Source organism: Alternaria atra (assembly GCF_907166805.1).
Source record: "Alternaria atra isolate CS162 genome assembly, contig: 34, whole genome shotgun sequence".
NCBI lineage: Eukaryota > Fungi > Ascomycota > Dothideomycetes > Pleosporales > Pleosporaceae > Alternaria > Alternaria atra.
The window spans coordinates 995,745-1,023,594 of record NW_025091333.1 but is presented as its reverse complement, the minus strand read 5'-3'; the positions used below and the strand labels follow the sequence as shown (position 1 = coordinate 1,023,594).

At 50.8% G+C, this 27,850-nt stretch overlaps 10 protein-coding genes across 10 annotated transcripts; 4 read left to right on the top strand and 6 right to left on the bottom strand.

Moving 5' to 3' along the window:
• Positions 1-771: 771 nt before the first annotated feature.
• ALTATR162_LOCUS10798 (uncharacterized protein) lies at positions 772-6,107 on the bottom strand (the record flags this gene model as incomplete). The annotated part of the gene is made up of 4 exons (XM_043318438.1): positions 772-2,145; positions 2,197-2,398; positions 2,467-5,609; positions 5,940-6,107. The coding sequence occupies 4 exons, from the start codon at positions 6,105-6,107 to the stop codon at positions 772-774; spliced, it is 4,887 nt and encodes a 1,628-aa protein (XP_043174373.1).
• Positions 6,108-6,952: 845 nt separating this feature from the next.
• ALTATR162_LOCUS10797 (uncharacterized protein) lies at positions 6,953-8,578 on the top strand (the record flags this gene model as incomplete). Its single annotated transcript, XM_043318437.1, has 1 exon — positions 6,953-8,578. The coding sequence occupies one exon, from the start codon at positions 6,953-6,955 to the stop codon at positions 8,576-8,578; it is 1,626 nt and encodes a 541-aa protein (XP_043174372.1).
• Positions 8,579-8,940: 362 nt separating this feature from the next.
• On the bottom strand, positions 8,941-11,478 carry ALTATR162_LOCUS10796 (uncharacterized protein; the record flags this gene model as incomplete). The annotated part of the gene is made up of 1 exon (XM_043318436.1): positions 8,941-11,478. One exon carries the CDS (start codon positions 11,476-11,478, stop codon positions 8,941-8,943), a length of 2,538 nt encoding a protein of 845 aa, XP_043174371.1.
• Positions 11,479-12,379: 901 nt separating this feature from the next.
• On the bottom strand, positions 12,380-13,061 carry ALTATR162_LOCUS10795 (uncharacterized protein; the record flags this gene model as incomplete). The annotated part of the gene is made up of 3 exons (XM_043318435.1): positions 12,380-12,571; positions 12,718-12,820; positions 12,877-13,061. 3 exons carry the CDS (start codon positions 13,059-13,061, stop codon positions 12,380-12,382), a joined length of 480 nt encoding a protein of 159 aa, XP_043174370.1.
• Positions 13,062-14,594: 1,533 nt separating this feature from the next.
• Positions 14,595-16,294, top strand: ALTATR162_LOCUS10794 (uncharacterized protein; the record flags this gene model as incomplete). Its single annotated transcript, XM_043318434.1, has 4 exons — positions 14,595-14,823; positions 14,878-15,511; positions 15,565-16,129; positions 16,181-16,294. The coding sequence occupies 4 exons, from the start codon at positions 14,595-14,597 to the stop codon at positions 16,292-16,294; spliced, it is 1,542 nt and encodes a 513-aa protein (XP_043174369.1).
• Positions 16,295-16,731: 437 nt separating this feature from the next.
• On the top strand, positions 16,732-18,006 carry ALTATR162_LOCUS10793 (uncharacterized protein; the record flags this gene model as incomplete). The annotated part of the gene is made up of 4 exons (XM_043318433.1): positions 16,732-17,040; positions 17,105-17,261; positions 17,332-17,792; positions 17,863-18,006. The coding sequence occupies 4 exons, from the start codon at positions 16,732-16,734 to the stop codon at positions 18,004-18,006; spliced, it is 1,071 nt and encodes a 356-aa protein (XP_043174368.1).
• A 183-nt stretch (positions 18,007-18,189) lies between these two features.
• ALTATR162_LOCUS10792 (uncharacterized protein) lies at positions 18,190-18,552 on the bottom strand (the record flags this gene model as incomplete). Its single annotated transcript, XM_043318432.1, has 1 exon — positions 18,190-18,552. The coding sequence occupies one exon, from the start codon at positions 18,550-18,552 to the stop codon at positions 18,190-18,192; it is 363 nt and encodes a 120-aa protein (XP_043174367.1).
• Positions 18,553-20,685: 2,133 nt separating this feature from the next.
• Positions 20,686-21,984, bottom strand: ALTATR162_LOCUS10791 (uncharacterized protein; the record flags this gene model as incomplete). Its single annotated transcript, XM_043318431.1, has 1 exon — positions 20,686-21,984. The coding sequence occupies one exon, from the start codon at positions 21,982-21,984 to the stop codon at positions 20,686-20,688; it is 1,299 nt and encodes a 432-aa protein (XP_043174366.1).
• A 541-nt stretch (positions 21,985-22,525) lies between these two features.
• ALTATR162_LOCUS10790 (uncharacterized protein) lies at positions 22,526-23,477 on the bottom strand (the record flags this gene model as incomplete). The annotated part of the gene is made up of 3 exons (XM_043318430.1): positions 22,526-22,905; positions 22,953-23,326; positions 23,380-23,477. The coding sequence occupies 3 exons, from the start codon at positions 23,475-23,477 to the stop codon at positions 22,526-22,528; spliced, it is 852 nt and encodes a 283-aa protein (XP_043174365.1).
• A 530-nt stretch (positions 23,478-24,007) lies between these two features.
• On the top strand, positions 24,008-27,616 carry ALTATR162_LOCUS10789 (uncharacterized protein; the record flags this gene model as incomplete). The annotated part of the gene is made up of 2 exons (XM_043318429.1): positions 24,008-24,634; positions 26,393-27,616. 2 exons carry the CDS (start codon positions 24,008-24,010, stop codon positions 27,614-27,616), a joined length of 1,851 nt encoding a protein of 616 aa, XP_043174364.1.
• Positions 27,617-27,850: the final 234 nt, after the last annotated feature.

Sequence of the window (27,850 nt, the reverse complement as noted above, 5' to 3'; positions counted from 1 at the left end):
CGACATGACTATTTGTACGGAGACTTTTTTTTTCATGCTTGCTTGCCTAGATTGGGTAATGCATTCGGCGGAGTAGACCGCCGCAAACAAGCTCACATAAACTTTATGCTTGCAACACGTCATATTGTGACTCGCAACCAACACTCAAGACAGGGCGATGGGCGTGCATGTATGTCAATCACATAGCTTACATGCAGCGGGAAGACTATCAAATATGCCCGCCAAAAACTAAACCCATTTAGCTGCATGGAGATCGTTCCATCGCCGTTTTGTGGACTGTGCCTCGTTCTTGCAGATGCTAGCAAGGGAAAACGAATACCGCGATATAGGGCTGGAATCTCGCATCGTGAAATTGGAAGGGTGGTGTGCTGCGGGTCGAGATCAGGCGGCCTAGTTGGTGCGATGAGCTGCGCCTCGGCTTACAGAAGCGAAGGAACAGTACAGTTTCTCGATCAAGGGTTATGATACTTGGGTTTTGTCTCTCGTACGTAAGTCGCTGACACCACACCGGATATCGGGCGTTGTGAATGAGACTTTGTCCGATAACCGAGGCAAGTACATGTATGTGTCCAAACGAGAAGGAGTAAAGATGAGCAGCTGCTAGATTTCGAGCAACTAGGCTGGAAACATCATCGACTTTGGCAACTCCATGGGTCGTGACTTGATATCAGCAGCCTGACAACTTCAATTGCAAAATCTATATTCTTTCTATAGTTCCAGTGGTAAGTCTAAAGACCAGCGATGGGTGACTCTATGGAGTGTCGATCATGTCTACAGGCTCAAATGCTCTCTTAGCTTTCCCAATACCTCAGCAACAACCTTCTCATTCTTGCCTTCTTGTCTCTTACTCTCCCTTGTTGCAACCTTCCCTAACTGTTTGGCCACATCCGTGTTTTCTCCAGCCTGCCAGTACGCTTCTGAACGCTCCACAAACCGTACAAATGCTTCTAACACGACTTCTTTCCCTTCCCAGCTCTTCCCACTTAGGGCTTTGTCGAGTACAGGCCAGATAACTTTCGCGGTGGCGGGTTCAATCTTCTCGCTACCGACAGCGTTGGTAATTTGCAGGACGCAGTCTGCAACAGTCTTAGCAGCAGTGTGTTTGATGGCCCACTGTCTGCTTTCTAGATGGGTTTCCGAGAGAGCAAGAATTTCTTTGAGATAGAGAGAAACACTACGTGGACCTGCGACGTGATCATCCCATGTCTCCGTGAAACTCTTTCGGACTTGCTCTTCGGAGTCGTGTTTAGCCAGGAAGATGAATGGGAGTAGCTCAGATGCGAAAGAGGTGAAACGGTCTGTAGCGTACAAGGAGATCGCGCGCATGATATCTGCTGCTAGCAGGCGATTTCTGTCGCTGTTCTCTTCGGATTCAAAGTACAACTTGTGCACAAACGCGACGGTGGACATGATCTGCTTATCTGAGGCGAGACGTGCAAGGTAGCCAGCTGCAGCCGCATACGAAGAGCTAACTGTCTCGTTGCGATCATGGATTTGCTTCTGGATCAACTTCAGGAAGCCGTCGGCATACGGGTTGAATAAGAAACGGTGCCGTGTAGCAAGCGTAACCAGAATTCTCGAACATCCTACTTTGGACGGCAGACCAACTGCATTCTTCATTGCAGCCTCAATACGAGGTACAAGTGCAGCCATGGTGTCTGCATCGGCTAGATCAAGGCAGCGCTCCACGGATTCGGTCAGTGGCGATGAGCGCACGCTTGCAAGTCGCATGTCGTCGATCTTTTGCTCCGTGAGGTTGTACTTGCTGGCGTTGAGGTGCACGTAGTTGACGGCTTCAGGCTCTAAACTACTGAGCAATCCGAGCAAACGTTCGACAAGCTCTGGAACGTGTGGATTAAGCGTTTTGGCATTACTCTTCTTGACGATCTGGAGTAATGTGTGTACCGAAAAGAGACGGACTTCTTCAGCTGACGACTCCAATCCGGAGGTGGAAAACAGGAATGGTATAACGCGCTCGAGCTGGATAGTCGCGGATTTGTTTGAAGCGTCACCAGCTTCGAGAGAACGTGTCAGTATGCCAGTGAGGACACGGGCGAGAGATGCTGCTGCGACGCGTACAGTCTCCTTGATGTCATCAAGGACCTTAAAAGTCTTGCCCCAAATTGCGTCGAGATACTTCTCGTACTATGCGGCATTATCAGTATTTTCCATTGCGCCGCACTAAGATGTGCTTACCTTTTCGATGCTTCGACCCTGTACGAGGTCCGCGATTGCTGCGCAAGAGGCCTGGCGGACGCGCCACTCCTTTGTGAGTATGCTGACTAGAAGATCATCCATTATCGCATCAAAGTGCTTGTCAATAGTTGCTGAAGAGTCCTTGACAAGCGCGTTCCAAATGTCGTTCATCGAACGCTGAACGTTCGTGTTTGGATCAAACCTGGGTTCGTGTTAGCTTGCGATCTAGTCTAGGACCTCCACAGCTACATCTCAGTGCAATGAACATACCGATACCGATAGAGCTTTGGGTAAAGCTTGGGATTTTGTGCCAGATATCCGTCAACACTGGAATCGGAGAAGATGTTACTTAAGCCAAAGCGACCAAATGCAGCTCGACTTGACCAGATAGAGTTGTTGGATGCCATTGACATGAAGCGGTATACCAAACTTGAGTCACCAACCTCAGCTGCCAGGTTCAAGATGTCCTTGTATGTTGTGATCGACCCATCTCCAGTGGGCAGCGCACCAGGCTCGAAAAGCTGAGTATCGTCCGTAACAGTACCAGCCATCTTGGATTTGTTGTCCGAAAAGGAACCGACGAGGTCGCGGACGAGATCATCTTTGAGCTGGCGATCGCCCTTCTCGTATACCAAGCCTAATCCTCGTGAAGCTGCTTCTTGGACAACCTCGTCGCGATCAGAGAGACAGTTCTTGAACGCTACCTGACATTGGCCTAGATAGCCTTGCATCTCGGGCTTGTGACCACAATACTGTAGAAGACAGAGTAGCCATATCACAGAAGCTTTCTTCAGTGAGGGTTTAGTTTGAACACAGCCCTTCAAGGTCTTCTCCAAAACTGCACCAAGTGTCTTCTCGCGCTTAGGTCCAGACGGTGTCTGTAGAGGCGCATCCCACGGCTCCTGCGGTTGGCTTGGATGTAGAATATCGAGCTCAGAAGTCAGAGCCTTTGAGTCCCAACCACTAGCGAAACAGCTCAACGCTTCACCGACAGAAAAGTGTACCTCCGGCTGACGGACCTCGTGCAGCTCATAGAGCTTGTCACCGATGGCCTTATATTCTGCTGCTTCCTCAGCACCGTCTTCGGCTTCATCTGTGATCATAGAAAGATGACCTAAAGCCAGAATGGCACTGGTCGTGCCTGTCTTGGCAGAGTCGTAGATATGTTGAGCAACATCTTCGACCTTTGCGTACTTGGAAAGTAATGATGGGGTGATAACATAGAACAGACTGAGCTGATCGATACAAGAAAAGGCAGCACCCTTCAGGGTTGCGTCCCGAGATTCTTTCAAAATCTCAACAACAGACTGTAACAGTTGTTGGATCGGATGATCATCTGTGATGGTTGTAGATGCCGCACCACTTCTCCAGAATGCCCTGCTGTAGTAGTAGCCAAGTGCTAGGATAATGCCGCTGATCTGGTTGATATCGGCACCGACTGCTGACTTCCAAGTGCTGAGCTTTTCGAAGAAGACTACTTGAGCGGACTGAAGAGCATCTTGATCAATGCTGTCGTGGGACGCTAGCAATCCATATGCGTGGGCAGCGGCGAGTCGTCGTCCGGCGTTGTTGGCTATAATAGAGGGTTGTAAAGCGCGGAAATCTCGGACGACGTTCGCTTGAACCCAATGACGCTGCGGTAGCAGAGACAGCATTCGTACGAAAGAAGTACCAATGTCGCCGATGTCACTAACATCATCTTTTGTGAGTCTGTCGAAACTGGCTCGCAATATCACTGCAAGCGATCGAGCGTGGGCCTTATCTGCCGCATATGCACGAAACGCTTGCCGGGCGCGCATATCCGTGGTCATCTGGGTATCAAGCTTCCTCTCCCAGTCTTCTGGGACTTCTTCGGCCATCTCTTTGTCAAGTAGCGCAGACTGCATAGCGATGCTGGAACAGAAATTGATGACGATCGGCAGAGCCCCAGGGTATTGCTGGTAGAAGTGTTGTATCTGGACAAGAGAGTCCTCCGACTCATCTATGTCCATGGCATCCTCGTCCTGCCCTTGTTGTACGATGATGAAGTTGACCAACTTGTCGAAGTCCGGAAATGTCAACGTATTCTGTTCACGTTCACCAGGCGGCGTGTTAGACATTCTGAACCAGTATGGATCGAGACCACGCCGTCCTTCCTCTATGACCTCATGTCTTTCAGAAGCACCTCCACTAACCGCGAGAATATCAATCCACCGCGCCAGCACATCTTCATATGGAAGGCAGCGATTCGCGAACCGTGTTGCAACATAGCGAGTGCTTCTTGTAAATCGACTTGAAGCTGGTGTGCTCTCCTGATCTACAGATGCATATCTCAGCAGTATCTGCCGAAATCTGGGCATGACAGAATGATCGAAAGGTTTTGAGAATGCGCCCAGTACTGAAGAAAGAGCTTCCTCTATACTGACGGCTACGTCTTTACCCGCTGAATCTTCGCGAAGAGATCGAAACAAGAACTCTAGCAGATCCAGAGACGGTTCTAGTAGAATCTTCTCTGGGGCGGCTTTCGCTAACAGCCCAATGGTTTCATAGCCATAGCCCCTCAACTCCATATCTTGATCGCGATCAGGAGTTGGCCAGCCTTGGTCTTGGATGAAAGCTCTTAGGTTTCCTACCAGACTCTCGGCAACCTGGGAAAGATCGGATGACTTGCCACGACGAGCGACGAAGTTGACAAGGGAGAAGATAGCTGAACGGAACTTGGAAGCTTCCCTACCGGCTGTCTTATTTGTCGCATTTAGTTCGGGCGAGAGGAGACCTTCTTCTACAAGCCTCGCTATCTGCTGTGGATATGCAGTGCACCTGGCAGACCTTGACAAGACGTTTAGTATCCTGATTTGTAGGGGTGTCTTTACAGGAAGCGATCCACTCGATGAGCTTGAGCCAAAGTAGAGGTCGAATAAAGTCTCCACAACCTCCGGTTGTTCAAGGTCCTTCGACAACATTACACGTTTCAAGGTGTCCTCACCAACTTCTGATATCCGAGAGTTGGTATCAGCAGATGCGAACAGCGCGGGCAGGAACTTCTCATCCTCCTTGAACATTCCACTTGCCATGAAGCGCGTGACTAGGGCCTTGGATTCTGTCAAGTTCAGTCCTGCATCTGAGGTGGGATCCCAAGCGTCTGGCTTGCCCTGAAGTGTCAGAAACTTGTAGTCATCGGAAGATAAGCCAGGACAGCGTAACGAGGCTTGAGCCTGGGGGTTGCTCTCTCGTATAATGCTCAACATAAGCAGTTTTCCGAACCACTTGGAGAGGAAGGCCGCATCATCATCGGAAAGACCCAAAGTCGTTCTTAGCTCGTCGTCCTCCTTGCTACCACGGAGAGGAAGCTTGAAGTGAACCAGAAGACGAAGGATGAGATGAAATAGTTGAGAGGCATGTTGCTCCGACTTTTCATAGTCTTTAGCGATGCCCTGCAGTAGAATGGGGGAGAAGCTCTAGTCGTTCGGCAACTGTAAGTCGCGATATGCCCTGCTGGATGTAAAGAATGTCGAAATGCCGTATAAGAGAGATATCAGGATTCTCTTTGTATTGCTTTAGGAGAGCGCCCACGGGGGAGCTTGATATCTCTGGGGTACTGCGTTAGTGCAAGACTTTATGTTTGGACAAACAGGAATGCGTACTGCGACTTGATGCGGGTGTTGATGTGTTGGCAAATAGAGATGACCTAATGAGAGGCCGCTATCAGCGGTGTTCAAAATAATTTCATAGTAGCACATCAGCCGACCATCTATGAGACTTACCTTATTCCGTACAGCGACGCTATCTGAACCGAGTTTGAGTAGTAGTGGGGAGAGATAGACTTTGAGCAAGTCTTCGAGCTTCTTCTCTGAGCTAGCAAGTGCAATGCGCATCTCGACCTTGCCCACCAGAGCAAGCTCTTTGGCTTCTGGTGTTTGTTCCGACGCCATGTTGTGATTTGTTGGAGGTATCGTGATGATGGGGCCGATCAACAAACGAGAGTCTTATAGCAGGGGCAACAGGCAGAGGCGGATGGCGTGGCTCATCGGCTCCGGGAGGGATAGATGACCAAGCGATGCAGTGTGCTAGTGTATTGTTATGGAGTGTCTATGATTAGTTAGGCGTATCTCAAGCCCTGTTCGTCCGTGGTTGCCACATGTCGTGTCGGACATTCACTTGTGAGGCAACAGGGGTTTGACGCACGGGTACCGGAATGACGCAGTCGCAACTGCCTACAACAATCGCATCGCGTCTTCGACGTGCTTCTAATAAAGCCGACGCCTTCGGCCTATCTTAGACACCTGCAACACCGCCAGGCTAGTAATTCGCCCCTCTCCTAGCCTATCTATTTCCTTTCTTCCACGATCTCCCCCCAGCAGACAAGCCGAGCCCGCGCCTGTCACAAGCCGTTCACCGCACCTGTACTCACATTGGTACTCAACGTCCAAACCTCACACTGTGTAGTACATTGACCGCCTCACGAAATCGCGTCTATTTGCATCATCACCCGTCGCCATACTCTGTGCACGCACCTCGACAGTTGTTCGCGGAGTTTGATGGGTACATAAACTGCCCCACCACAGTTCTACCTACAATCGCGACCGCCACACACAATTCCTGACACACGCTCGACGACCGAAATACCCTTCGCGACCCAATCAACGCATTCGGAATAGCATACCGCTGTCACAAAGGCCTTCGCTACCTATTCCACGGGTCAAGGAAACGCACTTTCCTGCCCATCCTCAACACCAAACTTAAACACCAAAAGCCGAAACACATACCATCGCCCAAGATGGATGAAGAAAATGTTGCCAACTTCTGTGGCATAACCTCCTGCAGCCCAGATCAGGCTGCTCAATACTTGCGCCTAACTGATGGCAACTTGGAGCAGGCCATACAACTCTTCTTCGACTCCCCAGGACTTGCCGATGCTCCTTCGGTGCCATCACAGCCCTCAGCAGCCGCTTCCTCCGCACAGAATCCCATCAATGTCGACTCAGACGATGACATGGACTTCGATCCCGCACCACAAGGCACCGCGCCACCCACCCAAGCACAACCAGGCGTGGAAGATGATGAAGCCATGGCACGGAGGTTACAAGAAGAGATGTATGGCGGTGGCGGGGCTGGTGGAGCTGGCAATGATGAGATTCGCGCACCTATAGAACGGAGAGTGGAAACACTTGTTGGGCCAGGCTCGAACTGGGGGCCTGCTGATGACGAAGAAGATCTCGATGCCATGGTCCAGGAACAGCTGGCTCGTCGGCGGACAGGTATGCCACAAACTTCATATGTACAGTTCCCGGACTTTGCTGACCCAATTGATGAAGGCCGCGCAGGTATCTTCAACCAGCACGCAACTCACACCAACGTTTGGGATAACACAACCGATTCGAGCACTCGGCGACGCGAGCTTGCGACCGCAACGGGCGGTGCTTCCGAGCAGTCTTCTAAGATGAACATGCTCGCAGAGCTATTCCGCCCACCGTTCGAGATCATGTACCAAGGGTCGTGGGAAAAGGCGAGAGACATGGGCAAGGATGAAGAGAAGTGGCTGCTCGTCAACATCCAAGATCCGGCAATTTTTGACTGCCAGCGCCTTAACAGGGACATTTGGAAGAACGACGAAATCAAGGCAACTGTGCGGGAGAACTTTATCTTCCTGCAATACGCAAAGGATGATCAGCGTGGACAGCAGTACATGAACTACTACTTCCACGCTCGTGACAGTTCCGACGCCTACCCCCACATCGCCATCGTCGACCCCCGAACGGGCGAGCAAGTCAAAGTCTGGTCGGGCCCACCGATACCTGAGCCAGTTGAATTTCATGCTCAGCTCCACGAGTTCCTCGACCGCTACAGCCTCAACGTCCACGCGAAGAACCCAGTAGCAAAGCGGAAGTCTGAGTCCAAGAAGAAGGATGTTGGTCGCATGACGGAGGAGGAGATGCTAGAGATGGCACTACAAAACAGCATGGACAACGGCAAGGGACCGAAGGACGATGACCCGGATGCTCTCACCAAGTCTACAGACAACATCAAGGGCAAGGGCAAGGCCGAAGAAGCCGCCCCTGAACCAGAAGTCGAGCCTGAGGCAACTCCCTCCAATCCGGTCTTTGATGCGATTTCCGCACATGCTCCTCACACCGAGCCTACCGTTACCGACCCCAAGGTTACGACTCGTATCCAGTTCCGTGGACCGTCAGGTCGTCCGATCGTGCGCCGCTTCAACCTCTCAGACCCAGTTCGTCGCGTCTACGAATGGATCAAGTCCGATGTACCTTGGGAAGGCAAGCAAGGAGCTGAGTTCGATCTGGCGTTCATGGGCAAGAACCTTCTTGACCACGTCGACGACACGGTTGAAGCCGCTGGACTGAAGGGCGCCAGTGTCATGGTAGAGTTTCTGGACAATGAGTAGTCCAGATAAACGAATCCTACATTGCAATGCACGACGGTATTGTGTATAGCTTACAGCCATACAAGAGATATGAGTAACGACATACGTACTGAGATGCTTCTACGCATCACCGCTTGGACGGGATCCTGGGGTCTATAGATCTTCCTTACATCGCCACCACTGAATCGTGTGTGGTCAAATACCCCTGCATTCTTTGGGCACTTTATGGTGCAATCATGTTAGCTTTAGCATTGAATTGGAATAATACTTTGTTGAGGACTTCTTTTGCTATTGATAGACGTGAGTTCTATGGATATCATGGGCAAGGTAGGGATACTGAGCATGCGTATTACTACTATAGTATCGCCCTGGGATATATCTAGCTAACTGCTGCCGGCCATATCGACGTTGTCTTCTTCATCCGTCTTGAAGATCTTGACATTCCCGTCTTCAGCGTCCATGTCCACATCCTCATCCGGCTTGGACACCATAGGTGAGCCGTACTTTTCTTTTTTCGCGCTTTGTTCTTCCTCCTCCTTACTCGATTCGAGAGTCTGCTGTTCGTCACCCGTTACCACGCTCATGACAACATCCTTATCTCCGATCGATGTCGACGTTGGCATCTCTTCATCCACGTCGCCTTCCGCATCGGCATCAAAACCTTGCAGTTCGCTATCCGTATCGCCTTCTGCATCAGCATCAGAACCAACTATCCCCTTATCGTCAATTTCCATTTCATCTGCGTCACTGTCGTATCCGTCCCAGGCATCGTCTTGGTTCGAGATGAACAGATCCTTCCTTTGTTCTGAACCGACATCGTCCACCTGACTTCTCACTTTCTCGAGGTCTCGGGGATTGACGAAATAGTTAGGTTCGACATTTCCCTGATCTGTGGTGTGTTTATTGGCTTGTTCTTTCGAAACGGATAGAGCGTTCTCTTGTTCCGACACGGCCTTTCTCGGCTCGTCGCTCAACTCCTCGAGGTCTCTGAGGGTGATGAAGGAGTCAGATTCGAAATCTCCCTGCTTCTCGTTCTGTCTGTTGTTTTCTTCGGCGTGTTTCGTGATGTAATCAAGGTCCAACTTGGATGAAGTTTCGTCGTCGCCGATCGCAGAGTCGTGGCCACTGTGTGCTGGGCTGTAGTTGCCGCGTGTAGAATCGTTGTCGTCTTCTGTGTTTTGTTCAGACGCAATTCCTTTCATTTGGGAATGTATGGTTGCGGCTGTCACTTTTGCCCAGTCTTCACAGACGTGCACGGGTTCTGGTGCATTGGCGAGTTGTCCTCCTTCTTCCTCTTCTTCTGCATAGAGTTGATTTTGCACCGTTTCTGCGTATTCGTGGTCTCTTTCTTCTTGAATTTTGAGCTCATCGTCTGTCAACTCGACTGCCATTTCAGCATCTGCGGCATCGGCTATTTTCTCTGCATGCTGAACTTCCTGCTTTTCTCGATATGCCCTAGCTGTTTTTACCTGCCCAACGTTTCTGTACCCTCCAGCGTCGTCGATTTTCACAGCCGAAACCGTGTTGGCGTTGTCATTTTGGGTCTGTTCGGCTGGCTTCATGTATTCAGCTTGTTCCCTTGTAGGAACGCCGCGAATGGGACCTAGGCTTTCGAAGCATGCGCCGGAACCGTAATACTGTACTTGCAATCTGCTTCGCATAGTTTGGTATTGCTCCCACAGACTTGTTTGAGGAGGCTCTGGATGCACATGTGCCTTGAAGTTTCCTTGGGGATCTAATAGGATGGATTGGCCAGCGTGAGAGCGACCTCTTGGGGATATGTCTCCAGTGACTGCTGTGACTGCTGCGACTGCTTGCTTGCTCGAGTCTTCGCAATTCTCTTTGCCATGTTGAGCCTCCAAATTACTCTGGGTGATCTCTGGTTGCTCCTCACCCTTGTTCTTTCGAATTTGGGCATGCGACTGCACCATTTCAGCCACATTTTGTGAGATCTCACCAGTCGTGACCTTCGATATGCTAAATGCATCCTCGCGGTACAATTGCGTATGCCTTTTCGGTTTGTCGTTCGTTATCGAGTTGTCGACCGGAAGATTACACTGTGTAGCTTCGCCGCCAGAAGATCCAGTCACAAGACTCAACCGGATGGCTTCTTCCAGCTCGGGATCAGCATCCATATCAACGTCGGGGGGTGCTGATTGCTCTGAGGCCTTTTGGTCTGCGTAGTGAAAGTCTATGGCGTTATTTACATTGTAATCATAATATTTAAGCTTCTTCTCGGCCTCTTCGAAGTCGACGCCGGTGATGCTGCAGAAATCCTGTATCGCATCAAGCTCAAGTTTCCGAACTGTCGTCGTTGTCTCGCTTCTGCTCAGCGATTCAGACTTCTCTTGGTTTAGTGGTGTATGCTCGTCCTGTTGCATCGGTATATGCTCCTCTTGTTTGATCGGCGTATGCTGAACCTGTACCTGAGGCGACTTCGGAGACATCGTCGGAGATCTGGACGTATCAGCTGCGTCAATGGGTTTTGTGATTTCATATTGTATCTGTTTGATCAGATCATCCCTCTCTGTGATGACCAAGGCCCTTTTGTTTGCAAAAGCTTTGTCGTCTGGAACCTCTGGGTTGTCGGGGCTGCACAAGTAGTCAAACTCATCGATGAGTTTCGCAAAGTAACCGAGAAGGCGAGTTTGCTCGTCTGAAAGTTTGTGTTGGCGCAGTCGCACCCGCCGGCCATGCAGTTCGTTTTCGACAAAGTAGAGGATCTCGTCATCATCATCCTGTTTCTTGAGTAACTCCAGATTCATCTCGATAGCGATGCTTTTTGCTTCCTGGCTTGTCCTCCGGCCCGCGATAATAGCGTTTGCTCCCCATCTTTCCTCAGTAATCGGGTATTCTGTCAGATTGGTGGCAGTTGCTAAAAACTTCTCGAGCAATTGTAGGGATCTGGCGTCAAATGTCATCTTGTTCCACGCCAGTCTTGCTGTCTCAAACATGCACGACCAGCGAATCTTGTTATGCCTTTCCGGATTCTTGCGCACCCTTTGGAATCTGTTCCAACAAATCGGCTGAACCCTCTGGCCATTCTCTACGATTGTTTTTCCGAGTAGGGATATAACCGACGCAAGGATTGGGCCGTTGTACTACGAGGCATATGATCAGTGTGGTTTCGATCGCAAAGCAATACTTGGCTCAACATACCGCGTTTCCCCCATGCAAGCCGGAGTGAAACTTTGCAAGATTTGCGTGCCCGTATATGCAGTACGCAAAGTCGTGTGGTGTACACAAAAAGTTGCGGATGTAAACGATGCAGCATGTGGCTCTAGTGTCGACTTCGTCAAGAGGTCCCTCATAGGCTTCGATCTCATCGCTGCGGTAGGGTGAGTGAAGCCACTCTGTACGCAGTCTATTGAAATTGTTTGATCCGCGGTTTCCGGTACTGCGCCTATTAGTCGGTGCTTGCAATTGCAACAACTGCATTACTCATGAATCCATATGTTGCACAACCCCTAGTTGAATGCTTCTTCGGTCTCTCGTGCCTCTGTCCATTGAGATGGGAACCTGCCAGTTGACTCGGGCGGCACCGTCATAGTTATGAAGGATATCTCGGCGATTGTAAGTGATGGTAACACAGCGATGGTCGTAACGAGATAGCTGAGGCGAATAACGATAGCAAACTGGGAACTCTGGAGAGAGTGGCTGCGGCGAAAGAAACCTTGGGGAGTAAGCAAGAAGCCCTGGAGGTACACATCAACACACACATGACTAAAGCCCTTAACTGCTTTGGTGAGGAAGGCATGATCAGCATTCGTGGGCTAGGTACTGCGAAGGCAACGACAGTCTTCCATCCCAACGCCGCAGCCCTCAATGTTCCTTCATAATCTTCTCGTCTCCAATCCGCTGAGTGAAGGTGACCGTTCTATCCTTGATCCTCCAGACTCCGCTTGCGCCGCGCACACCATCGAAATCGCTGTTCTTCGTTTCCAGTATTACCATGTCGTCCACGTACTTGCCATACGCGCATAGCATCTTGCCCTCGTGAGGACCTTGTCCAAACTGTAAGACTTAGTACTCCACTTTAAGCATCGGCTAAAGACTTATCTGTATGCGACACGCCGAAACGACACGCGATTCAAGCACATGTACGAGGCTTTGAAGGCATGTTCATTGCACCGAACAAGGTACTGAGGTAGGCTACTTACGTGTACACCCTGGAAGTATGTCACCACCCGTGCCGTCTGCGCATCGGACCTAAATGTGATGGTCTGCGTCGTGAGGTTGTGATGTGTGCGGATTGGTCCAAGACTGTGTATTGTCAGACGTCAAATTGTTCCTTGCTGATCTATGGAGGATAGATCTACCGATTCTTGATTGCATCCTTCAGCTCATCAAGGCTCTGGATAGCTTTATTGAAGGGATAACTAGCTTCAACATCAGGTACGAAGACTTTGCTCAGCAGATCGAAGTCCTTCAGATCCAGAGCCTGGCAGTATCGCGACACAACATTCTCGATGGCCAAGACATCCAGTGGATTAATTTCAGACATGGCGGGCGATATCTTTCGAGCATCTGGCCCACAGAACAGGAAAGTGTTCAAGGATTATAACCTGCTTCTCTCGGAACCCCGCTTTACAGAGCCGGAGCCTGTAGAGAGGGCGGTAGAGTCGGTTTCTACTTTTGGTTCAGTACCAAGCATTGTTGCGGAATGTTTGATGCATTCGCGGTCCAGACGTACTGTCTCTGTGTGTCGTTACATCACCCTACCCTATATACATAACCAAGATTCATATGGAGGAGATGTGTATAGCGCTGGCGGCAGGTCATCATGTCACTGCGGAGCTCCAGAAAGTAACAAGAACAGGCAGCAACTCTCCAGAAGCTCATACTGATTATCGTAAAGGGTTGCCATCGTAAAGTCCACCTGGGCAACGAAGGACGCAGACGCAGAAGAGCAAAAGGGGTGGGGGTCTTACGGCCAGTTCTGATTGGGCAAAGTGACCCACTTACCGTATACAGCAGGTTCGAGACAACTGTAGATAGCAGCGCCAGAAGATGGAGGGAGAATGATTTCCAACCCAACACCATTTCCATCTCAACATGATGTTCGTGCCAACATGCCATCAACATCATGTCCACCGTACCATCGTTTAGTAGTTATAACGGCTTTCCAGCCGATTTCAGACGACTTCTATCTGCTAGAGTAGTTCTCACCATGTGAACAAGAAAAGGTTGGCCATTCACTCTCGAAATCTCAAAAGGTTTTGTTGAGCCTGACGCTGTTTCACTCAAGTCGCCAGAATCAACAGCCCCAGTCCACAATTATCCAATGGGGGAGTTCGAGCAATGATGTAATGCCGCACTTGGCAATATCTGGTCTGATTTGGCTCTTTGTCGTACACGGCAACTTTCTCATTTTCCCAACCTCCTCACGATCCCTACACTGTGTCCTTGCGCCTATGCAACCATTGATACATACGGGCCTACGAGCCATACCAGATTAGGTGATAACTCAGGCTCGTCCCGACCCATCCATGTCAAAGACGCCGTTAGGATTCCCGCATGCCGCCTGCATATTGCCCCAACCGACCCCTCAGAGCATATGAATGAAGCGCAATGTGCGCGCATTCGCTTGAGCTGCATTTACAGCCCTGGAACAGTCCTAGCTAATCAGCCAAGGTTGTTTTGTAAGCAGATTTTTGATTACTTCGCAGCTGTTCAGACAGGTGTTCTACTTGATTCGGCGGAGGCGCTCAATATGTTCACACGCGCCGAACGTAGGCATCCACCACAGCGCGAATACGATAGGATTGGCCTATCACAGCGTTGCCGCTGCAACGACAGGCATACACCAGAAGGACGACTTTTTATGTGTTTGCATTTTGCATGCAGCTATGGCATGGGTTTACCCCTCATGAAAGGCGAAGAACATGCAACCACCGCAAGGTGGGTGGCGGAGATGAGTCCTGTCGAGCAACATAGCTATCTCTGACGCCCTACTTTACTTCCATTTCTCTATTCTGTTCTCTTCATTCCATTCATCAACAGTTTGTACCCGCAAGTCGTGGGTATGATGGCGATAATGGATACAGCAGCAGGCCTTGCTACAAAGGCTTTCAACGCGAGTCTTGTCACGCTTGTAATACTCTCAACAGCAGTACTATGTCGGATCTTTTACATGCAGAAGCTGCATCCTCTTTCGAAGTTTCCAGGGCCTTGGTATGCGACCTCGTTCTCTGTCTTTGGTGCCATAGTCTCTGTATTGCACAAAGAGCCTGAGTTCTTTGTTTACCTAGTGGAGAAGTATGGAAGTAAGTGATGTCTGGCGTTTCTTGTACGGCTGCAGATTCTGATCACGAGCGTAGCGGATAGCCCAATTCGCATCTCTCCTACGATGCTGCTCTTTCCTAAGCCGTCGGCCCTCAAGGACATTTATCGAGATTCACAGTGCAACACAAGGGGCGGCATGTATAACAGTGGGGCTTTGGGGCCTCCGCATCTAGTCTCCACGATAGACGGCGAGACGCACCGTGTCTTGCGCAAAGCCTTATCGAACGCGCCATGGTCCATCGGCCCACTGAAGAATGCATGGGAATCTCGCTTCGATGACCAAATCTCTCTTCTTGTCGAGAAGATGAAAGAACATGCGGAGGCTAAGCGCACCATATGCCTCTCTGACAAAGTTGCAGAATTCGCGGCGGATATTCTCAGCATCATCTCATTTACGCAGCCTTTTGGCAGTGTCGAGAACCAGCGCGACGAGAAGTACCTACTGACCAACTGGCGCAAGGGCCTGACATTCTTCGGCTTCTCAGGAAGGTTTCGATTCTTCAGAGAAAGGGTTTTGCGACTGCCTGTTGTAGGGTCCTTGCTGTTACCAACTACCTCTAACGATTACGGCATGGGTTGGTTGATGGGCGAAGCGGATCGACAGGTTACCACGCGAGAGCAGCAGAATAAAGAGAAGCCGTTTGATGGAAGGCCAGACTTCCTACAGCAGTAAGTATCCGATGTGCGCCTCTAAACCTCTGGTCTGTACTCATCGCATTTAGCTGCCTTGATGCTCGTTACTCAGACGGCTCTCCACTGACTCCAACGCAAAAGCGTGCTCATGTTACACTTCTTTATCAAGCCGGAGCAGACACAACAGGTACAGCACTGGGATGTATCCTCCGGCTCATCTTGACAGACCCTTCCACGCTTGCACGTGTCCGCACAGAGCTTGATGCAGCAGATTCGGCCGGTCTTCTATCAACGCCAATTCGTTATGATGAGACTCTCCAGCATCTTCCGTTTTTTGTTGCCTGCATCAAAGAGGGTCTTCGGCTCTTCCCACCGGCACCCAACCTATTCCCTAGAGTGACGCCAAAGGGAGGTAAAGTCATCGATGGACACTATGTACCGGGTGGAATGGATGTCACCAGTCATGCATACATTATACAACGTGACAAAGGCTTCTACGGTCAGGATGCGGAAGAATTCAAGCCTGATATGTGGATGCAAAGCGAGAAGAAGAACTTCGAGCTGGAGGCGGCTCAGTTTACATTCGGTATCGGAGCCAGGATGTGTCTGGGCAAAGACGTCGCAAAGTTAGAGATGTATAAGCTGTTGCCGGAGGTAAGTCCTAAATACCAAACCGTTTAGAGATCTACTTTGCTAATCCATTAGATCATTCGTCGATTCGACGTCCACGTCATACAGTCCGGCAAGTATGTCGTCGATGGAGGAGTGGCCTACAATGTTGATTTTCTGGTTGAGTTGGCTGTTAGGAACTCGAAATAGTATATCCCGAGTATTTCCACGGAGGTTTCCAAGCCCATCTCTTTTGTCCTCAGCATTGCCGGGAGGAGTACCGGACGTGTACCGGGCGGGTAAAGAGGCTAAAAGGCCATGCTAAAAGAATCCTTTTCCCCGCCCACTTCGCAGATACCAAGCCCATCGGCCTTGCTTTAAACGATCTTTAATTTCTCCGAGATGTTTTGCATGGTGCACATGCGCTGTATACGCTCGTACCAGATCTGCCCGGTATGATCGCCACTATGGAAGACAACTATACTGTCATCACACTCTATAATACACATGTCAAGACGGGTATTTACATCGTACTTTGAGATCATTAGACGGAAAACCCGGTTGGCATCACCTAACAGCCGGGTTCACAGTTTAGCTATATAGAGTCACCCAACTCACCAGCATGCAGTTCACGATCATCACTCACGATGTATTTACCTACACTTAGCACTGTTCTTGCATTTGCTAGCATCGCCACATGTACTCCCCTTGATCCTCGGCAGCAAACAGCTACAGCACTCGATGCTGCTATGAAAGCGCGAGGCCGCTCATACATTGGCACTTCGTTGACGATCCGCAATGACAATACCGAGCAAAATATCATCCGCAGTGCGGAGTTTGGTTCTATTACGCCTGAGAATGCGATGAAGTGGGATGCTACAGAACCCAATCGCGGTCAATTCAACTGGGGAAACGCGGATGCTGTCGCGAACTTTGCGACGCAGAACGGAAAGCAGGTTAGTCCACTGTTATTGGATTGTGTGATTGCTCTGGGAGTATTGGGGCTGATAATTGATATAGATGCGCTGCCATACATTGGTCTGGTACAGTCAGTTGCCGAACTGGGTAAACCAGATCAACAACAATGCCACATTGATGAGTGTGATGGAGAACCACATCAAACAAGTCATGGGAAGATACAAGGGAAAATGCACCCACTGGGATGTTGTCAATGAAGGTTAGAAGACTAAACAAAACAAAACAACTACAAGAAAGCAGGGAACAATCAACTAATATCACAACAACAGCCCTCAACGAGGACGGCACAAACAGAGACAACGTCTTCCTCCGCGTAATCGGCGAGCAGTACCTTCCCATCGCCTTCCGCATGGCTGCCGCCGCCGATCCAGCCGCAAAGCTTTACTACAACGACTACAACCTTGAATACGGCACGGCCAAACATCTAGGCGCCCTCCGGATCGTGAAGCTCGTTCAATCCTGGGGCGCAAAGATTGACGGCGTGGGTCTACAGGGCCATCTAGTTTCGGAACCCACCGGCACCCAGAGCGAAGTCACACCGAGTGTAGCGGTGCTGACCAAGGTGCTACAGGATTATGCGAACCTGGGTGTTGACGTTGCGTACACGGAGTTGGATGTACGATCTCGCACACCGAGTAATGCGCAGAAGTTGGCGGATGCGGCGGCAGCTTGGGCGAGGGTTGCTCAGAGTTGTATCAATGTGCAGCGTTGCGTGGGCATGACGATCTGGGTAAGCTTCCTCTATCCAACTCACAACCTGTTCGACTTTGGAGATTATATGCTGACTTGTTGGGCTCTAGGGTATTGCGGATAGGTATTCTTGGGTTCCTGGTACTTTCAATGGAGAGGGGTCTGCGTTGCTATGGACGGATAACTTCCAGAAGAAGCCTGCTTATACAGCATTTTTGGATGTGTTGAATGGCAAAAATGTGACGACGGTGTAAACTGAGCAAAAGGCTTCTGAGTACTGCAAAGGGAAGAAGTGCTCGTATACATGGCTACTAGGTAACTCTAGTTTATATATCCTCTTCTACCATTCATACAACCTATTCCATCTTGACTCAAAGTCTTCATCCTAGTTCTTTCCTTCCTTCCCTTGCCGTCCCTTCTCTGCTCAACACCTCCATCTACGCCTTCTTACCAACCAGCCTGTCAAAATGCTCGAAGCAGAATTTCCCACCGACGAAACACGTTCCCATCCACTTCCACCATGCCGCACTCATGAAACCAACACCGTGCTCTTTCAGTCTCTTCATAAACATGGCCGTCTCAACGGCATGTGCACCATAGAGGAAGTAAAACAAGCCAGTCTGGATCCATCGACCAGCTGTAGCAACATTCTCCGGAAGCGGGGAATTGACGTTATAGGGCTTGAGGAAAGCTGGTGTAGGAGCAGCGCAGAGCGCCATAATAACGCCGCAAATAATGATAGGCTTGAGATGGGGTTGCGAAGGGGGTGTGTATGAGTTGTTGAGGTTTTTCGGCGCCATGATTGGTTATGACGTTTGTGACGTATTGGTGACTGAGAGCTTGTTGAATTTGGTTTTGGATGCTACTTGAGAGAGCCGTTTTGCGTTTGTGAAAACATGATGGTTTACAAATCAAATCCGCAAAGATGCCGAGGTACGCGCCTTTTGTCGCCAAGCCTGATTACCTCCTCCACAGCACTGTCGCTATCAACGAGTCATCATAATCGACGTTCTAGCTGAACATTCACTGCCTGTCTCATACTCGAGCTCCGTGCTTTAGTTACAAGGTCAGAACACCAAGCTCATGGGTCCTTTACCGAGCATGACCGGTTCAACTACTCAGAGTGGGGGCAGTTTCCACATACGGCAGGCTGACATTTCGACTGTAGATTACTGGAACGGCTGCAAACGTGTACTTAGCTTGGTGACTATGCAGTAGATTGCGATCACATGAAGCGCTAAAGATTCTCTTTGGGGGCTTCGGACGCGGCGTTGAGAGTAGTGGGTTGCTAGGAGTTGGGGCCGTTCATGCAGCCGTGTGGCACGGGGTCGAAGCGGGAGAACTTTGGAAAGGGGAGATGGTAGCGAGGGCTAGGGACGGCGCGAGGCTCTGCCACAATTGTGCCGAACGTCAAGTTCTGAATCGTCGATAGCGGATGTTGAGTTGTCGTGCCCTCTTTGCTCGCATTTGGGTGAAGAGAGGATGTGAAGTCAAGAAGGAACCGGTTTTGTTGAGAGTTTGGTACTGTTATGCGCCAGCGCCCGGTGCGGAGCCGCAGAACGTCTTCTATATCACAACGCTGTCATGATTATACATATTAAAGCATGCTATAGAACCTTCCCATATCCTGTTCCTCCACAAGAATCGACATCGTTTCATTTCCGAGTCATTGCACTTGTCCATTGCAGCAAATACGTCGGCGTACAATAGCGCTGCCACTTCCACCAACCTAATCTAACCAAACTTTACCCCACCAAACTACCTTCGTACCTTGCTGCGCCTCCAAGATCTCACTTTCCCTAATCCTCTCACACTTTTTCTTTTAACCTACACCGTTGCAGGCCTTCCAATACAACGACAGCAGGGAACAACCTAACAGCTTCACACCACGCGACTCGCTGCCAACATGTACCGGGTAAGTATACCGGTGTGACAATCCACTCTCCAGCGCAAGTAACCCGGCCTCGAGCCAATTACGGCGCGCCACTTGCGATATCCCGTGCAGCAGTGCCGGTACGCTGCGCTGCGTCTCGCCTTTTTTTCTCGTCTAGACATGTTCATGGATCAAGGTGGTTGTGTTGCAGCGATCGATAGAAAAGTTGGAATTGCTTGATGGGGTAAGTGGGTGGGTTGGGTTAAGTTGAGCTGCGCAGGCATGGTGGCGTTGTATGCTCGGTGTGAGTGTAGTAGGACGTGAGGGCAAGAGAACTGGATGAACAAGATGGAAGAGGTGGAAAATTTCGAGCACGCGCTGGTTCAATGCACTTTGGAAGACTTTGGTACACGAATAGTGGGTTGACTGCTCTATTATCCTCTGGTTGATGCATTTTTTCTTCTTTTCACTAATGCAACAGCGGAAGGTACAGGATGTGGTTTAGAATTGTTTATCGTGCACTTGTTTACCATACTTCATACTCATATAGAACAATTGTCGCAAACATCTCTGAACCCCTACTGTCGCCTCGGATTTTTTTCCCTTGAACAGTCGAGTCATTATTTCTCCCTCTCCACTGTAACTGCCTGGTCTACATTGCACCTACTTCAGCTTTCATAGCGGAATCCCTTATGATCCGTAACCCTGAAAATTGGAGTAGTAACAGCTGAGTCGTTCCGCTCGATCTGCGGTTTGAAAGGGGTGGTTGGGATGGACGGACTAGACGGGTTGAAGAACAATAGTAAGACATGATGTGGCGTCCGATAAAAAGGTTTCTCGCTGTAAGCGAGCGATGATACTAGAGTTGTTAACAGGAGATCGCACATGAAAGCTTTGAGAAGACCGATAATCGAGAGGCAAATATGCTTAACATCTGAATTTCCAGTTAGGAACTTGAAGTGCATTGTTCGGGCGGTACTGTCCACCCATCTGCTTTCAGATGGCACAGGCGATAGGTGCCCCCATGAGCCGTCCAATATGCCAACAACACCAAGACCCATCAATACCCAATGTCACACGTCGTAACATCCTCTATGAAATGTTTTTCCCGGTAACTCCTCGTCCACCAAAGATACCACGGCACCACATTCATCTTGATCTTGTGGCCCAACCAAGGCGTATCTTGCACTGTCTTAACCACACTCTGACTCTCATCGAAAGCAGTATCGATTCTCGCGCGTCTCAAAGATTCATACGCGTCAAAAGCTTCCTTGACAGGTACGCCTTCGTCGCGTCTATCCTCCATCCACTTTGCCAAGCAGCGCGAGAATAAGACACCATCTTCGAAGACAATGCCTGTGGATTCGCCCTGCGGAGGCATAGCGTGTGCGGAATCGCCAATCAATATGACGCGGTCGGTAGCCCATTTACCCCCCTTTGAGAGGGTGAACACAGGCCAGAGATACAGACCCTCTGCATCCTCAATCCAATGTGCAATCTGCGAATTTGCAGCACCAGAGTAACGGTCCAGCATCTCGTTGCGGATCTTCTGCACATCAGCTCCTGCTGCTTTCCAGCCATTGCGGTCTGCAATCTCGGGGACTTGCATCAGTGCGCCCACGTAGATGCTTTCTTGTGCTTGGTCGTGGAAGGACGTCAACATCATGCCGCGACGACCAAAGTTCATGCCGCTGACTTCAAAGTGCGTGGGCTCAAAGTCCTGGCTGGAGGACTCCAACTTTCGTCGGGGTGCGAAGCCGAAGGCGTTACATATTCCGCTGTACATTGCTTTTCGCTCGGGCTCGACGTGCTTGAGGCGCGCAACGCTGTGGATACCGTCACATCCAATTAGTATGTCCGCCTTTGCGCTTCCTCCGTCTTCGAAATCGATGTTGACATCAGTGTCGCTTTCATTGATATTGATTGTTTTCTTGCCGCATACAAGCTTGATGTTTGGGTGCTTCTCAATGGCAGCAAGGACACCCTTGAGCGCCTCTCCTCTTGTAATTCTCAGCGCAGTAAATGGAGGATCACCCAGACCTTTTCCGTCTGGTCCTCTGAAGGAGCTTTCCGCTATTTTGACGTTGGTGTAGAGGTCGAAGACTTCTACTGCGAGACATTCTGCGCCATATCCTTTGGCACGGATCTCATCGAGAGCTCCTAGGTGTGAAAGGAGACGCAGAGCGTTGGGTGTGAGGTTTACGGCACCACCGATTGTTGCAGGCTCAGGCCTGATCTCGAAAATGGTGATATTTGGTGGTGACGAGGCAGGAGCAAATTTGGTGAGGGAGAGAGCGGTCGTTAGGCCGGCTATGCCGCCGCCTAGGATGATGATGTCCATCGGCTTTGGAGAAGCCATGGTAGAATCTGTGGGAACCTTCTTTACTGTTGCAGTGTTGGAGATGTCTTGGCTGGCACTTTTTGTTGGTTTTAAGAAAATAGACGGCTATTTGCAGACGGTGCGGAGTTGGATGTTGTACTTGGGGTTCGAGCTCAAAGAGCTGTACATATACATCGTATGCCGGAGCGGTATGCACTCATCGGACTTACAGCCCATGTTCGTGTACCTGTGGATGCACGGCTTAGTGCTGACTGCGAATGTGAGTGGCTACTCCGGGGTTTCGAGTTCGGCAAAGTTGGGGAACCGGCTAGGTAACATCATCAGTCTAGCATGCCCGAACGGCCCGCCAACGTGCATTCATAGCCGTATTTCGATTATAGTATATGCAAGGCACCTGATAGCAGTATGGGAACATATCAGATAGGAATAGAGCCTGGGTACTACAATGTTGGTATTTCGCTACTGACCCAAAGCCATATGAACGCCGGTTACTCATGCCTACTAACTTACAAGATATACACTGTGCGCTAACAACTTCTCTAATCCACCCAGAAGACGTCTACTGCTTCTTCTGCGCATTAGGACCCATCTCCTTGCTGAAGGCGAAGTATGAAACCTCGAGACTGGTGAGGGCTCGGACGCCAACCACGAGAATGAGGAACAACGGGATAATGGCAGCGAAGCCCATGAAGATGCCGGGAGTGAAGTACTGGTACTTCTCGAAAAGACCGCCTTCCGTCGAGTTTGCTCGCTTGGCATGCGAAGAAAGATCCCGCTTCAGCTCCATCTGCACGGATTCTGGAAATGAGGTCTCCATCTCATATGTGTAGTGCTCGAGCGATTCCTTGGCTTGCGCTTCGGTCTGGGGAGTGGTGATGTAGATAACGGTGTAGTCCTGGGACTTTGCATCATTTTGGATGAATTGCTCGAGCGTGGCATCTGTACTGGTTAGCTCTGGTCAAGTATCCCGGACATGGTGTGCCTACCATCAGATTGAAGCTGCTCGACGCGTAGCGCCTTTGAAGTTGGGGGCGCTTCAAGAGTTTGCCTCGCGAACCATGTATCATCATCATTGAAGCCCTTCCCGCATTTGGAGACCAGATGTTCGGTGATGGCTGCCGCATCGACGTGTCCAACAATATCCGGTATCGCCACAGTTGACTTGACCTCGGCGTGCTGGCCAGCCATGTATCGGCTCAGTTGTGGCGCGGCGCGGCCATCTACGTAGTCGGCGGCAGAGACTCCCCTTTGCTCGACAACGACATATGACTTGGTAGGGCAGTGTTCGAGGGCCTTGAGGACATCGGCGGTGACTTCTGATGACTCAGCGATGGCGGCGTCGTTGCTGGGGATTAGCAGGCTGCAGTTGTTAGCTTGGAGACGTCAGGATGCGCTGCTTGTTGTCATGCGTACTCGGCCGTAGAGAAGAGGAAGAAGGGCGACGTGTTGCGGAACGCGAGGGCCGAGGGAAGTGCTGCCAGAGCGAGGGCGCCGACGAGTGTCTTGACCATGATGTGCGTGGATATGTTTGGGTCGATGGTCGATGGTGTCGTTCGCGATGTGAAGCTCTAACACGGCGGCCATGGACGCCCGGAACTAGCCGTAGTCTCGATTGGCCGGACCCTAGGTATGACGCGCTGCCCCATGTAAATTCCCATGCGTACAACAGTCACCCAGCGCAGCAATCAATTATTCAATCGCTCTCGCCTTCAACGGCGCCACTGCACCTGAACGCCCGAGGCAACTCGCCGGGCTACTCCGCCATATGAGTGCACTTTGACTCATCACTGCACCCGCATATTCTGGAACCGCCTTTTTAGTGTCCTTCCTCGGGTTCTTTCTCCAATATAACTAACTGCTCGCCACTGCAAAGCTTCCCGTCACAACAATACCGCGACTGCCTTCTCTTTACCAGTTCAGCAGGCCATACATTTACTAGAGCCTGCAATACCACTCCTTTCTTTCAACTCTAGGCGGGCCAAGGGTATACATCACCATCGTCAAGTCAGCACTCGAAATTGCCGCAATCGAATCGCACAGCATGTCGACTCCTGCAGTTGCGCCTCAGCCACCCGCCGCAGGCCCATCAGATGCCTCAAGAGGAGCACGAGGGCGGCGGAATCCACGACATCGAAAACCAAACGCGAATACCACTGCACAGCCGGAGCAGCAAGAGCCAGCGCAAGCACAACAACCATCACAAAGAGGCGGCGGACGGAGTGGCAGAGGACGAGGCCGGGGAGGCCAAACAGATAGTGCAAGACCCTCACAATCAAATGCTGCCGCCCTCGACTTTGAGCCCTCGTCTGTACAAGAAGCAGCGCATAGAGGTGGAAGAGGTGGACGGGGCGGACGTGGAGGTGGGCGGGGTGGCAGAGGGAGAGGTGGCGCAGAGCATGCCCCACAGCGTATGGCTGCTGGTGGCCGTCAATTCGGTGGGCAATTGACTGTAGAAGATGATGCAGCTTCCGCCATTTCAGAGGCCCCAGGAGGATTACAAGCAGATGCGCCTACCTTCCAGCCCGGCCAACCCATTGCCCCTCGCAAATCACGACCACCGCGTCAGAAGCAGCCGCAAGCCCCCAAATCGACCGCACCCGATATCGCCACCAGAACACACGAGGATATCGATAATGGGCACTATGAATGCGCAATCTGCACTGAAGACGTTACAAGGCGTTCGCGAGGTGTCTGGTCGTGTAGAACATGCTGGACTGTGTTCCATCTGGGATGCATTAAGAAGTGGTCAACAAATGAAGGTTCGGCGGCAGCGCGACAGCAGACTCAAGATGGAGAAACACCTCCTCCAAGACAATGGCGCTGCCCTGGCTGCAATCTACCAAAAGACACTCTACCGAAGAATTTTCACTGTTGGTGTGAGAAGGAGCTGGATCCGCGATCAACACCTGGTCTACCACCATTCTCATGTGGTCAGACTTGCTCACGACCCCGGGTTCTTCCCAAGCCCTGTCCGCACCCTTGTGGCTCGACATGTCATGCAGGCCCTTGTCCTCCATGTGGTTTGATGGGCCCCACTCAGCACTGCTTCTGTGGCAAAAAGTCAGTCACTCGACGTTGTATTGATACCGACTACGAAAACGGTTGGAGCTGCGGCAACGTCTGTGGAGGGCTGATGCCTTGCGGAGAGCATCAATGTGAACGCCCATGCCACGATGGCCCTTGTGGCGCCTGTGAAGTACGGGTGCCAGCACGTTGCTATTGTGGTCAGATACAGAAAGACATTTTATGTCATGACCGAGCAGAAGAGAAGAAGAGTAGCCAGTCTCATGTCGCTGCAGATGGCGCTGCTACAATAGAGACATGGATAGGATCTTTCGAGTGTCCCAATCAGTGTGGACGCTCTTTCGATTGCGGGAAGCACACTTGCGAGCTGCCATGTCACCCACAAGACACACAGGCACCTCATTGCCCGCGATCTCCAGACGTAGTCACCCGCTGTCCTTGTGGCAAGACTGCTCTGCGCGACATGTCAAGCAACCCACGAACGACGTGCGAGGACCCGATACCAAATTGCGACAAACCTTGTGGGCAAACACTTCCCTGTGGCCATAAGTGCGAGCAGCTCTGCCATCAGGGTGAATGCCGTTCTTGTCTGAAGAACGTTGACATCTCATGTAGATGCGGGCGCACATCATCCCGGACGATCTGCCACCAGGGAATTGACGAGCCTCCTCAATGCAGACGCATCTGCAAAGTGTCGTTGAACTGCGGACGTCACGAGTGCGGCGAGCACTGCTGTGCTGGAGAGAAGAAAGCTGCCGAGCGCCAGTCGAATCGCCGTAAGGGTAGACCATTGGATTCGGCTCCTCGTCAGCCTCGCGAGAACTTCGAAGCCGAACATATCTGTACCCGGAGCTGCGGCCGGCAATTAAAGTGTGGCAACCCTGAACATCGCTGCCAGGAACTCTGCCACAAAGGTCCCTGCGGTACATGTCGCGATGCCATCTTCGACGAGCTTAGCTGCCATTGTGGACGGACTGTTCTACAACCTCCATTGCCATGCGGCACGAAGCCTCCGCCATGTCGTTTCAAGTGTGAGCGACCTAAGGATTGTGGACATCCTCAACTGGACCATAGTTGCCACCAAGATGACCAGCCATGTCCCAAGTGCGCTTTTCTGACGGCAAAGCCGTGTTTGTGTGGCAAGAGTGTTCTCAAGAATCAACCATGTTGGTTGACTGAGGTACGCTGTGGCCAGGTCTGCGGACGTACGCTCAAGTGTGGCACGCACAAGTGCCAGAAGCAATGCCATCGACCAGGAGAGTGCGAGGAGCCATGCACGCAAGCCTGTGGCAAAGAACTAAGTGTTTGTGGTCATCCGTGCCTGGCATCTTGCCATTTCCCTCAACCATGCAAGGAAGAGAAGCCTTGTCCACACAAGATCTTCGTTACGTGCGAATGCCAGAGGATTAAGCAAGAGGCCAAGTGCAATGCTTCGCGTAACGGGGACGGCAATCTAAAGAAGGTACTCAAGTGCGACGAAGAGTGCGCGCGATTAGAGCGTAACCGCGTTCTGGCTCTCGCACTCAACGTCGACCCGGAGCATCAAAGCGATCACATCCCATATTCAGACGCTACATTGAACATGTACCAGCAGAACGCCACTTGGGCAGTTACTCAGGAGAAGCAACTTAGACTGTTCGCTGCCGACCCAGATCAGAAGCGTTTTCGCTTCAAACCAATGCCCCGTAATCAACGCAAATTCATTCACCACCTTGCTGAAGACTTTGGCATGGACTCAGAGAGCATGGATCCAGAGCCACATAGACATGTGGCGATCTTCAAGACCCCGAAGTTCGTCATGGCGCCAATGCGAACGCTTGCAGATTGCGCTAGAACTCGTCAAATTCAACAACGTCTTGCTCCTGCGCCTGCACCAGCAGTGACTTCAGCTGCTCCCTTGCGTCCCAAGCCCAGCAACACCAACGGCGATCCCTACAACGCATTCATTATCTTGAACCCTCGCTTCGCACTTACTATCGAAGAGCTCAACCCCATCATCAGGAGCGTACTTGCAACGACATCCTTCCGATGCGAACTGGAGGTTACCTTTTTGCCCAGCGAAGCAGTAGCATTGAAACCACCTCTAGCAGCTCGTCTCAGCATTCCAGAACATGACATGCAGAAAATGCTCGAATCGATCCAAACACCATTGACTCAAGCTGTCATAACGCAAAATATTGGAAAGAACGTCCAGCTCGCACGACTCGATTCATCGCTCAATATCCTCCGCAAAGAGTCTGATGTTGGTCCTGGCTCCGGCTGGAGTCAAGTCGCTGCCTCAAAGGGTGTTCCGTTTCGCCAGATTCAAAAGACCGCGTCTTTTGGCAATAAGGGTGGCTTTGCGGTTCTTAGCTTAAGCAGCAAGAAGAAGAAACAGAAAGAGGCGCCTGTAGAGATTGCAGAGAACTGGGAGGAAGCCGAAGAGGAAGAGGAGCAGAAGGAGAAGGTTAGTGGCGCTAACAGTGCTGCCATAAGCGAGGATGAAGGTGCATCAAAGGATGTGCCTGAAGCTTCGAGTGGTACGCCTGCTAGCGATGAGAGTAATGCTGCGCCGACAGACGACACTGTACTCTCCACTAAGCCACTGCTTGGACGTTGGTCGGATTTGGATGATGAGCTAGATTAGCCGTCGCGCATGTGTGACACAGATACTGTCGGAAGAATAGAACAATATCAACCAGCTTTGCTGCAATCTTTGAATGCCACTGATTCCTCTACACGGTGACTTTACGATGATAATATACTACTCTTAACTGTACGGAAATATGTGAGAAATGTTTGATGTAATTGGTGAGCCACCTTGTTTTTCTCTCTTCATTATTCAGATAATTCTCAGCTCTATGGGGTATGTATGTAAGAG